The 11,783-nt window shown below is 38.2% G+C and overlaps 2 protein-coding genes across 2 annotated transcripts; one reads left to right on the top strand and one right to left on the bottom strand.

Annotated features, from left to right (window-relative positions):
• Positions 1-377: 377 nt before the first annotated feature.
• On the top strand, positions 378-4,719 carry LOC139306048 (CD48 antigen). The gene is made up of 7 exons (XM_070930010.1): positions 378-414; positions 1,463-1,672; positions 1,749-1,859; positions 2,053-2,328; positions 2,435-2,557; positions 3,778-3,810; positions 3,891-4,719. The coding sequence occupies exons 1-7, from the start codon at positions 378-380 to the stop codon at positions 3,917-3,919; spliced, it is 819 nt and encodes a 272-aa protein (XP_070786111.1). The 3' UTR covers positions 3,920-4,719.
• A 563-nt stretch (positions 4,720-5,282) lies between these two features.
• LOC139306047 (SLAM family member 8-like) lies at positions 5,283-10,093 on the bottom strand. The gene is made up of 7 exons (XM_070930009.1): positions 10,015-10,093; positions 8,654-8,959; positions 7,408-7,695; positions 6,534-6,638; positions 6,362-6,420; positions 6,136-6,210; positions 5,283-5,428 (listed from the first exon to the last, which is right to left on the bottom strand). The coding sequence occupies exons 1-7, from the start codon at positions 10,091-10,093 to the stop codon at positions 5,351-5,353; spliced, it is 990 nt and encodes a 329-aa protein (XP_070786110.1). The 3' UTR covers positions 5,283-5,350.
• Positions 10,094-11,783: the final 1,690 nt, after the last annotated feature.

Consider the following 11,783-nt stretch of genomic DNA (forward strand, 5'->3'; position numbering starts at 1 on the left):
GAATGTTTTTCTTTTTAGAGGTCAATAGATGTGATGACCAACTTTATTTAGAATAAATGTTAGGAAGAAAAATCAACAACAAATATAAAATATAAATTATATATAATTTTATATATTTATTATATAAAAATATAAAAAATATATATTTGTTAAAATGTGAGTGTAGAATTGATCATCATTCCTGGAAGCATGATCAATAATCTAATGCTTGTCTTAGTATTCCTAGCCCACGTTTGGGTCTTTAATAAGTTTGTCATATTTTGAAATATGGGACGGACCTTCCCCTTTTTTCATAGACACAATGAGCTGTGTCGTTTCTTGAAAAAAAGGAAGTGTAAGTTGAGTGTGTTCGTCAGTTTGTTGTAATTCGGGTAACGATGAGACGTAAAATTCTTCTCACTGCATTCCTCAAAGGTAGGTCTTGTTTTCATTTGCTGAAAATATCATTGAGCAGGAGCTGATGTGCCAAACTTTCAGGAACTTTGAGATATTTGAAATGTTAGTATAAGCTTATATATATATATATATATATATATATATAACCCTTCCTGAAATACTATGACCGAGAGACTCTGGTAGTTTAAAAGAAAACTAAATATATTTGGTGTATTAATACTCAATTTCTCTCACTCATCAGTTAAAATATCTGTCTCAGCTTCGCTTAAATGTCAAAAGGAAGGGAAGTATAGCATATTTGTTATTTTGGACGTTGATGCACAAACAAAACTAAAGCAGGAAGTAAAGTAAGTAGACAACGTGATCAACGGCATGTTTAATCCCTCGATGAACCTCACAACAAGTTTGTCATCTCAAACACCCCTAGAAGTTTCATACACATTATTATTATTATATACTGTGTTCACATGTGTATGCACTCTATCCTGAAGCAGGTTGTAGGTCTATCCAATTGCATCCAGAGGCATTTTGGTCTCTGCCCTTTCATAACGCTCTTTGGAAATTGAAAATGAATATAGAGCTTCCAGACTAATTCACATTTGCCGTTTGGTCCTGCGACTCCTCTAGAACCACCATGAGGTTTTGTTTTTAATTGAAATATCTCAACAACTATTGAATGGTTTGCTATGAAATGTGGTACAGACATTAATGGCTGCAGATGATTGATGATGATGATGAAAAGTTTGATCCCCTGACCTTTCATCTAGCACCATCATTTTATCCAATAATTTATGACCTGCAAAACTAATGACATTCCCATCACCCACAGTTGTACTTTGTGTTTAGCGCAAATTAGCAAATGTTAGCATGTGAACATCCTAAATCAAGAAGGTTAGGGTGAATATTATACCTGCTAAACATCAAACTGTTCCCCACTGTTGCCTTCCCCTTTTTAGAAGTAAAATGAAAACAAGCCAGACTACTTCCCTTCTGTTCTTAAAAATACCTCCAATGAGCAGTTATAAACATGATGATGCTGAATCTTTCTCTTATTGCTTTTTTACAGTGGCACTAGTTGAATCCCTCTTGGAGGTCTCTGGGTACCTTGGGAGTACTGTTACCTTGCCCTCAGGAGCCGACCCATCATGGGATCTTTCCACAATCGACTGGTCAATATTCTCAAACGACACTTTGATTGCCACCTATCGCAACGGGAAGGAAAACATTGAACGGGTCGACCGGTATAAAGGGAGACTCAGTCTCAACATCTCCTCCGGTAAAGGACAGACCTATCACCTGTCAGTGTAAAATAATAGACAGTGTCTCCTCAATGCTTTTTTTTTATTCATTAGGTGACTTGAGGATCCATAGTTTGACCACAGATGATGAAATGGAATACACTGTGGACCTCATCAATACTGAGGTAAAGGACAGCCTAAACAAGATCAAGCTGAGAGTGATCCGTAAGTGTGACTGGCTTTTATATATTTGTTTTTACACATATATCTGCACACAGATTTTTCTCATCAAGTTCAGCATTATGCTAACAAATATTTTGTCACTGGATAGTGTCTCAGTCAAATGGTGCAGGTTTTTAAATATTGTCGAGAACATATCCTCGCGTCTAAACGACAATTCCAATTTAAACCTCCGCAGAACACCTCCAGGAGCCGACCATACGGACCGAGGTCGCCCGTACATCTGCAAAAAGCTGTTGGATCTGGCTGCATTGTTCTTCAATGGATAAAGGTGTTGACTTCTCCTGGCAGGTCAAACCTCCCAGTGTGTCTGTCTTCAACATGAGTAATCCTGATGGCAACTTTGCAGTTCTTTTAGCGTTTGTCAACACCACACAGAACCATGTCAAATTCACCTGCACCTCCGGCAGGCAGACGGAGAGCACCTCAAGTTTTGTCACTCTTGAGTGTGATGGTAAGGTCACAATGGACTTCAGTGAGAAAACGCTGACATATGATACAATACGTTTAAGATGTTTAGATGTTTTAATTATGATTTTGTCTCTTCCGTGTTGTTTCAGACGACAAGCCTCAGCCTCAACCCCAGCCGCCTCCTCAGCCCAGGAGTAGACATATAGTTGTTTTTTTCATAGGAAGCCTCCTGGGAAGTTTACTGACAGCATTTGTAGTATACTTTTTCGGAGGTGAGACGAGAACATGATCATGTAAGAAAATTCTTTTTTTGTCCTCCTTTAGGTCACCGTCTCACTGAAGCACAGTGGCAGAACATTAGCAATTTCTTTTTTTATTTATCTATTCTGGAATCAAAAGAATCAACATCAAACCCTTCTTCACTGCTACATTACTGTAACTACGTTGACATCAAGCAACAATAGCTTTAAAACAACTGCTACTGCTGTTGGCTGCTGCTTAGCCAACTGGTTATCTTCCAACAGAGGAACTATGTGGTGAGAGTTTGTGGCAGAGTTTCCCAATATCAATAGTCAGCACTGGAGTTATGTTGTTATGTCTAGGGAAATTATAATAAGACATACAAGTAGAAACGTGAAGTCTCTACTGCTGTATGGCCTTGAGTGCTGGAGGGTCTTCAAAAATGAGCAAAACAAGGTTGATGCATTCCACAACACCTGCCTCTGCAGAATCCGTAATATCTGCTGGCCTAACATGATCTCCAATGAGAACCCATATAAGGTCACAGGCTGCAACAACATAGCCAAAGAAATTAAGACATGGAGATGGGACACGTACTGAGGATGCTCCAGCAGTGCGACTGGAACCATCCTGAAACAATGCATATATCTCATCTCTGGCCTTGCTGCAAATGACAAAGCTTTGCTGGTGGATACATAATCAAGAAGATGTCCGAATATCAGCTTGAATGGCAAACAACAGAAAAAGGATTTCCCCACTACTTGGGATGAGCTTCCACTAGAAGCCAATAGAAGTGTCTACTTATTCTATCAAGGGTGTTATACCAAAGTTTGGGATCTGGGGCATTGGATGTTTTAAGAAAACTGGATACCAGACTGAAGATGATGTCCATTCATTCCCATAATAGTTGCTCACCTAGCTCGTACCCCATAAAGTCTTCTCTGCCTCACTGCACATGTGCATTAGTGTCTCTTTCCCTAAGACTGCGGCTCCGTCCCAGAGACCTAAGTAGACTTGAAAAGATTGAGATGACATCTAGTATGTAAAGGCAGCTTTTGTAGGCCCTGGGAATGAAGAAAGTATCAGAAATATTCGGGCACTATACCAACATTTGGGAAGGCTCAATATAAAGAAATTAGGGGGTTTTGTACCAAATTTGGGGATTGGAAAGAATACAATAGAACAAGAGAACATTGTGGCCCAGTTGTAATTCTCAAGCAATTAATCCTACATGTTTTATTTTTAATTACAGAACGAATCAAAGCTGCTTGGCAATGCCTCAAAGGTATGTAATTCATATAGCCATGTTCAGATTGAAATGGTCACTATTACATAAATTAATTTGTATTCTCCTTTATTTTCCAGAAAACCCTGCATCCATAAATGTATTGTAATTGTAAAATAGTATGCTGCTGGACACAATATAATGAAAACCTGTACAATCCAATGCAAACCACCAAAACAATTCCCCAAACTACAGCTTCAAAAAGCAGTAGAACCAACACAGAAGCAGTGCGTGCCTTAATGTTTTCTATTTTATTATTCTGTCACATGGGAACTGTTGATTTCTTCTCTCTGTAAATAACTTTCTAAGGTCCTTACATTTTTTCATTGCTGTAAAAATGTCGATTTTAAGTGTGCCCTGAAGTTGTTTAATTTTGAATCTATCCAAAAAGTGTGTGTCTGTATGTGTTTTAAGCACTTTTGTACCAACTTGCTTTGTTTTTAAAGCTTTATTAATGATTTCATTTGTCAATAGGCGATTAATGTTATGTAGTTTTATTTATTTTTTTTTACTACTTTTTTCTTTGGAGACATTGTGTTGTTTTGTATCAATATACTATATATATATATTTTTATATATTTTTATAACTATTGTCAAGTCATACTGGATGTCATGTTATATGGATGTCAAGGAGAGCCACTTCTGTTACTGTTACTGTTACACAAGTCAAAGGTACATCAAAATAAGCTGGGGGCTAAGGTGTTATAACTGATCCCGCAGAGCATAAAGGACCAAAATGATGGTGCGTATGTGGGTTTTACTTTGATGCAACTGTCTGAAAAAATATATTTTTTACATAAAGGCGTAATTATATGTGGTTGCTGCTTAAATAAAACATGCTTGCAAAAAAATGATTACAAAAACTTTTAAGAATGATATCATCCACAAAAGATTTACATAGTACAGTACTTGCATTAGAGGACATACAAAACTCACAAAACATTTAAAAAATAAAATCTCTGTATTTACAAAATTTACAACACTGTTAATATAGTTGGAGCATGTAGCTTAGGCCCTCAAAATATATAACATTGTTTATAATATAATTGTTTTTTACATGATAAAGGGAAATTGCAATAGTCTCTTAAGGTGAAAAACAGAACTCATGTACAAAAACATGACATTGCCGTCTTGTACTCTCTTTTATCAGAATCAGAATCAGAATCAGAAATACTTTATTGATCCCCCCCGAGGATCAATAAAGTATTTCTGATTCTGATTGTACAGTACTGGTGCTCCCATTCAAGATTAGAAAGCAGCATCAATTTAGAAATAAAAGTATGTACAAAATATAAAAATAAGAAATAGAAAATAAAGATATACACATTTACAATATTTAAGTGAAAAATAAAAGTAAAAAATATATACAACAGCAATGTATATGTATGTCTCTATATATATATATATATATAGAGACATACATATACATATATGTATGTATTGCACTGTCAATGCAAAGTGTTGCACCTTAATCTGTGTCTTCTAGTTGTGTGTTTTTTTACTCTAAGGAAATTTAAACTACACATCAAGCTGTGACCCTCTAGGAAACATCTTGGTAGGGCGACACCGAGGTCCTCCTTATGCGACTAAACTGGATCTTGTCATACACAGTCTGGGGCTGGATGAGTGACAAAAGGAGGTAAAAAAACAAACATCAGTGTCACAATCAGATGCAAAATTAGAGGAAGAATTAATTTCTAAAACACTTTGTGCAACATGAGGAAGAAATGTCAAAAGCATAATTTCATCATTCAGAATCTCTATATATTAGAGGATCTAGTCTCTAAGCAGCAACGTCAGTTTATCTATCAAATGTTCCCCATCAACCAAAATGTATGTCAAAGTGAGGGTATGTAATGTTTGCACACAATACACAATAGTTCTCTTACAAAAAATACAAATGTTGCTGCTTGAACCTGACTTAGTCTGGTATGACCAGTAGCCTACGGCTGCTAATGTTAGCAACGGTTAGGAAACTTGTGCTATATATATTGCTGCGTAACTGACATTACAGACAGTTTACTGACTTGATGCTACTGGTATACAACAATTTAGCGCTAACCATCATGCTGTAGTTGCCGCTTGTGGCCACAGCCCGACGATCTTTATGTCAGCAGCCATTAGTTTTAGAGTTTTCCAGAGGTGGATATTTTACTTAGATAAAAGCAACCATGATCTCATAAAAGAGTGCACATATATGATCATATATTCGACATAAGGGAGGGAAAAGTACACTTTAGCCAAATGCTTTAGGTGTATATGTTATATAGTAAACTCAAATTACAGGGACTAATTCTGTCTCAGAAATGAAAGGTTTGCTCTTACCCCAGGTATGACTGAGTTGAGTCTGTTATCAATGGTTTCATACACTGAGCATGGCTTCATGGTAGGTGACGTCCCCTGGAAGTTTAAATGTGCATGCATCACAGAGAGGGAGAGAGGCAAACTGGGTAAACATGCATGTCATCCTCCAAAACAAGCATTGGATTCCTATGAAAACTGATGTAGATAATTTGCAGTGTGTGCACAGCAAATACATGAGCATACTTACATCTTCAGTTGCAACCTCAGAGATATCAGCGTACACGGTGATGTCATTTGAGTCAATGCCTGGTGGTAGAAAGAAAAACAGTGACATGTCAATCATGAATTTAAAACAAAACTAAATTAACAATATGAAGTTAAAGGGGAAACACGCTGCTATTCAGTGTAGTGCTTCTTACCTGCTCGTCTTTGTTTGCAGTGACAAATGCCCACAGCTATTCCAACTATGATGACAATAATCAAACAACCTCCTACTGCCAAACTCAGGAGAACGACAAAGTGTACTGCAAATGACAGTATTATGATGTTATTATTAGTAACAGTAACAATGATCGCAATTGTGCAAGGTCAAATAGAATAAATAAAGCAGGAACACTACTACAACAATGAGCGCAAAAACAGATTTGACTTTTCACTCCCAGTGGTTGATGAGAAAAGAGCATTTGTCAAACTGAGGTGGCAACAAGTAGCGACCACGACACTAATCAGCATCATCATCATCACTATGATCTATGTTTTCCTGTATGGCTGTTTTCACAATGCATAAGAATACAAAGCGGTGTTTTAGCTAATGCCTCCCCCAGTGTGCAGGCTCTAGTAATATCTTTAACTGTGAGAAAGTAAGTTGTCTTTACAAGTCAGAACTACATTGGAGATATATTAAATTTGAGTTTTGACTAGTCATAATTTGAATTTGGAAACATCTGGAATTAACATTTGAGATATTCAAAACTGAATTGTAAATATCTTTAATTCAGTTTCACACAACCTAATGGCAAACGTAACTTTACTACACAGAATATAATCAAATATATTTAACATTATTGCATTTTGATCATAGCTGTCTTTATGTTTTAACCAGAGAACCCGCAACATGATGATATTATATATATAAAATAGACATATATTGAATTGTCTTTCTCACTCGCCAGATTGTAATTGCAGAAATTATCAGCCTGATTGGTCACATTGTAATATCCATCCAAATCCAATTATAAAAAACACACCCAAGAATGTAACACTAATAAACTATAATCACATCTCTGCACATACCTGGTTCCTGTGGGCTAATTTCTTGAGTCTTGTTGCTGCACTTCACTGATTTGGTTGCCGACTTCGCACTGACTAAATTGTAAATTGTGCAGGTGAATCTGGTGTCTCCGTCCGCTGCCCTGATGATGTACTGCAGCCTGGAGCCACTTGTGGTTTGGTTCCTAACGGTCCAGTTGTAGGTGACATTGCTGTCAGAGGTTGCACTGCACTCCAGCAAGACTGTACAGGACTCGTTCAAGGCGTGCCAGGTGGAGTTGTCAGTCAGGACGGGCTGTTCAGTTATGGACTCTAATGAGGCAGAGAGAGAGGGACAGTTCTACTTAGACATTGACTGAATTTGGTGAATCTATTATACATGTACAAAACACACCCATATGTATAGCAGAACTAGGCCCACAGAACAGAGAATTCACATCAGTCAAGGTTTCCCTTTCTTAACCTCTATTCCAAGCCTAAAATACCAAATCTGAGGAGTCGTCTGGGTTTGCTCCCAAAACACAAATCTGTATAAACCAAATGATGAAGAGTTGCTGAAGGAAGTATTTGAAATCCTAAAATCTTAGTGTTTGAAAGTATTGGACGAAAGACACTAAAAATCAAAGACAATCAGAGTGTTATCTGGCCCAAAGGGAGATCAATCAAATCAGCAGGTTATCTTCTGATGATCGGGAAAGAAGCAAAGGAAATTCCTGACTATGGACAGGCTCAGTGACTACACACTGGTGATCCAGAAGCACAAAAACGTACAAAATAATTTTATCAAGTAAATAAAAGTAATTAAAAGAGAAGAAAGAGGTTAATAATGGTGAACTAAAAACTATTTCAAAATGTCCTGGACGGAGGAGGATTGGATTTATACACAAAAAAAGATGAAGGTAAACAGCTGTGTTTAATGATGAAACATTTCAGATCCTAATTTGGGAATAGGACGCAGAGCTCAGGATGTGAAATATGATAATAGTACATTTTTATAGGTGCGATTGCGCTTCCCATTATATCCAACTATATTGGCATAATTATCTTTACTATCAGACACCACCAACATGTCTGATATTAAACAGTGATAGACTATGGTGGTCAAAGGAGAACAGATAAATACAGCGTCTTCATGAGTTCTCTCTGCTACCAATGTTATGGCACCTGTTCAATATGATTGAATGAATCAACCAACTAATTAATTAATGATAAATGATTATCTATTAACAGTTATTTGGTTACTTGGTTAATAAAAACAGAGGAATCTTACCATGAACTTGCAGAGTAATGGTGACTGTTTCCCTTTGTCTGTCATTCACCTCTGAGATGAAACTGAAATCACCTGAATCTTGGAGAGTCAGTCTTCTCACTGTTAGACTTAAGTTTGTGGGGTTTAGATCTAATCTGCCTTTGAACTGATCCTTTTCAGGAACACCCTCATCTTTGTCTGCAATTATTGACTTTCCATATTTCCATCTTGCAAAGTTGACCCCTTCAGCTGGTAAGCATGATGAAAGCTCCACAGAGTCTCCAGCTTTTTTGTGGATGACACGCTGACAGCCGGACGCCTCCACGTCTGAAACACATAAACAAGCAACTGAGTGAGTACAACATTTTTGAAAGCTCAGTCAAATGTGTTTCTTAATATTAGGGGAGACTCTCTTCAGCGTGATATTGACCTTTCCCCTGACCTCAACAAATAATTTTAGCTAGCTGACTTAACCAAGGATCAGGAGACGCTCATATGAGTCATGTTGTTAATTGTCATATGGGTTGTTGGGACTGTTCTCACTTATTTTGTCTTTTAGAAAAAGAAAAAAACAAACAAACAAAAGCAACAATAGTCCACAAAGTTGGTTACCGTTGCGTCATTTCCAAAGAACAACAGGTGCTTTTATTCCGTGCCGTCACTTTCGGTCAGTGCTGCTGCCACTGGTGGAAAGCACTCAGGAAACGTTCAACTGTCTCTGCTGTCATGTTGTGTGTGAATCTAATCTTCAGATAAATGGCTGTTGGCAGGCCTCACATGCTTCTCTGATGTAACAACAGCCACTATGTGCTTAATAGAAACTAAATATTGAAACATTGATGGCTTGTATCTGTGATCTGTAAATAGACCAGCAGCAACGTTTTTAACACTTACATGCACTCCTCTACTTCTACAAATACTCCTTTGTTCCTGTCTAGTTTATATAATACTGTATATTCTGTGTGACCGACTAGGATTTATCAGAATATACAATTTAAGGTAACCAATCCTCTTTCAAAAAACGCAAAGAGGAAGTAACAGAAACAGAGAGGATGACCCATCCCTGAGTTGTGACAAGATTTTAAAGTTTTAAAGTTTTGAATTCATTTCTTCATTTTGGATGCCCCAGTTCTCAAACCAGTATATTCCTACTACAGCTTTGAAGCCACAGCTGCATTTCTCACCGGTGCCGTCTGAACGCAGTCGTCTTGCATTTGCAAACACACACAAGACGCAAAGACTGTAGGGATCTTCCAAGGAATACACGTCATTTCCAGAGACGAAATTCTGCAGTCGTGCATGCTCTATTCTAACCACGGGACAGAGTGCATCAGGCAAAAAAAAAAGAAATACACATAAGTTATGAGCAGAGGTGTACGTACCATGGAGGCAGATCCCAAGAAGCAGCACAGCACTGCATGTACAGACGTAGCTCAGGCAACGAAGGCGACCACCAACCATCTCTGCTGGGAGAGGAACAACGTCTGTTTCCTCTTCTGGTCTATCAAACTGTGACAACGCACTACAAAAAAAAAAATAAAAAAAAAATAGAAGAGGGTGGAGAGTGGGGGATGGTTCCTGTCAACGAAGAAGAAGCAGAAGAAGCGGCCTGGCCTGATGTGCTGTTATATAAAAGGTAATAAAAGATCATTGGTCAGATATTTGATAAATCACAGCCAGCTGTTATGCATTAGATTGTACCGTATTGCCTTCACACTATTTGTTCCTATTAGGTGACAGACTACTGCAGCCAACCATATCTGAGCTAGAAATGTGAAGATTCGAGATAAAGGTCCACATTTGAAAACCTTTGAGCAGGAAGAACTCAGCCACATCCTGTCATCTGATATTCCTAGATGAGGAGATGCTAAAGTGATTACTTTTCTTTCCCATCATGCATCAGTTTTGGTCTAGAGCGCTGCTGGTATGAATTAGTCCGATAAGATGAAATTCAGTAGGGCTCACAGTCCTGCAGGAAGGAAATTGTAATTCATAGTACACTGGACATAGTACACTTTTTACCCGCTGAGAAGCTGATGTATTTCTTATTTATTTATTTTTCTATCTATGCCCCACCTGCATTCTGTTCAGTGCTATTTTACTCCACACAACGTGTAAAGACAATCTACTCTGTGGTGCATCTGTCTGTGGTTGCATGTTGAGGTTTACAATTGCATGCACCTTAAGCAGAACTTGTGTGTGTGTGCGTGTGTGTGTGTGTGTGTGTGTGTGTGTGTGTGTGTGTGTGTGTGTGTGTGGCCTCAAGCACTTGTGAATATAGAAGGAAGTGAACTTACCCAGCAACAAGATAAACGGACTTCACTTAAAGGCCATCTCTGTAGCTCATCGTGCACAAATGACGATGCTCCTGTAAAGGAGGGTGTTATGTCCATGCTGACCACCTGATCACTATGTCTCATTAAATGTGTATAAAAGCTGAGCCTTTAGGATCCTGTATGCAAATTATAAAACCCAATTCATCTAGGGGGGCGTGTAGAGCTGCAGCTGGAAGAAGAAGACTGTGGTTTCACTGGTGTCAAGGAAAGAAAAGGCCCTAGAGATTACCGGTAGCCACTGTCAAAGCGTCAGCAATAAACCGCACAGTGTTTCTGCGGAGGCGGCCTGTGCACGTCCTGCAACCTAACTGGATTTCCTCTTAACTTGTCGATGGTGGTTTGTTCACTAACACTAAAGGTGATGACACGGCCCACATAAATCGCAGCCAATTAAACTGTGTTTCACACCTCACACAATTGCATTCAGCCTCATGTCATGTCCGTCATTCATTTTTTAAACTTACTAAAGTTATAAACCTGGCATCATTTGATTTCTTTATAAAATTACTAATATTTGTGATATTTTACAATTTTGTCCGTCGGTCAGTTGGTCAGTCGGCCCACTTTGGTCCAGACTGAAATATCTCAATAACAATTCGATGGCCAGCCATGAAACTTTGTACAGATGTTCACGGTCCCCAGAGGATGGAGCCTTCCCTGATTTTCCCTCTAGCGCCACCATGAGGTTGTCATTTTTCATTTATAGCGAATTGTCTCTTAGATTGCCCTGAAATTTGGTTCAGACATCCATCCCACTCCCACCAAAACCTAATTGCATTGCATGAACTGCATTTCATTGTGCTATCCTGTATTTT

Source organism: Enoplosus armatus, chromosome 23 (genome assembly GCF_043641665.1).
Source record: "Enoplosus armatus isolate fEnoArm2 chromosome 23, fEnoArm2.hap1, whole genome shotgun sequence".
Lineage (NCBI taxonomy): Eukaryota > Metazoa > Chordata > Actinopteri > Centrarchiformes > Enoplosidae > Enoplosus > Enoplosus armatus.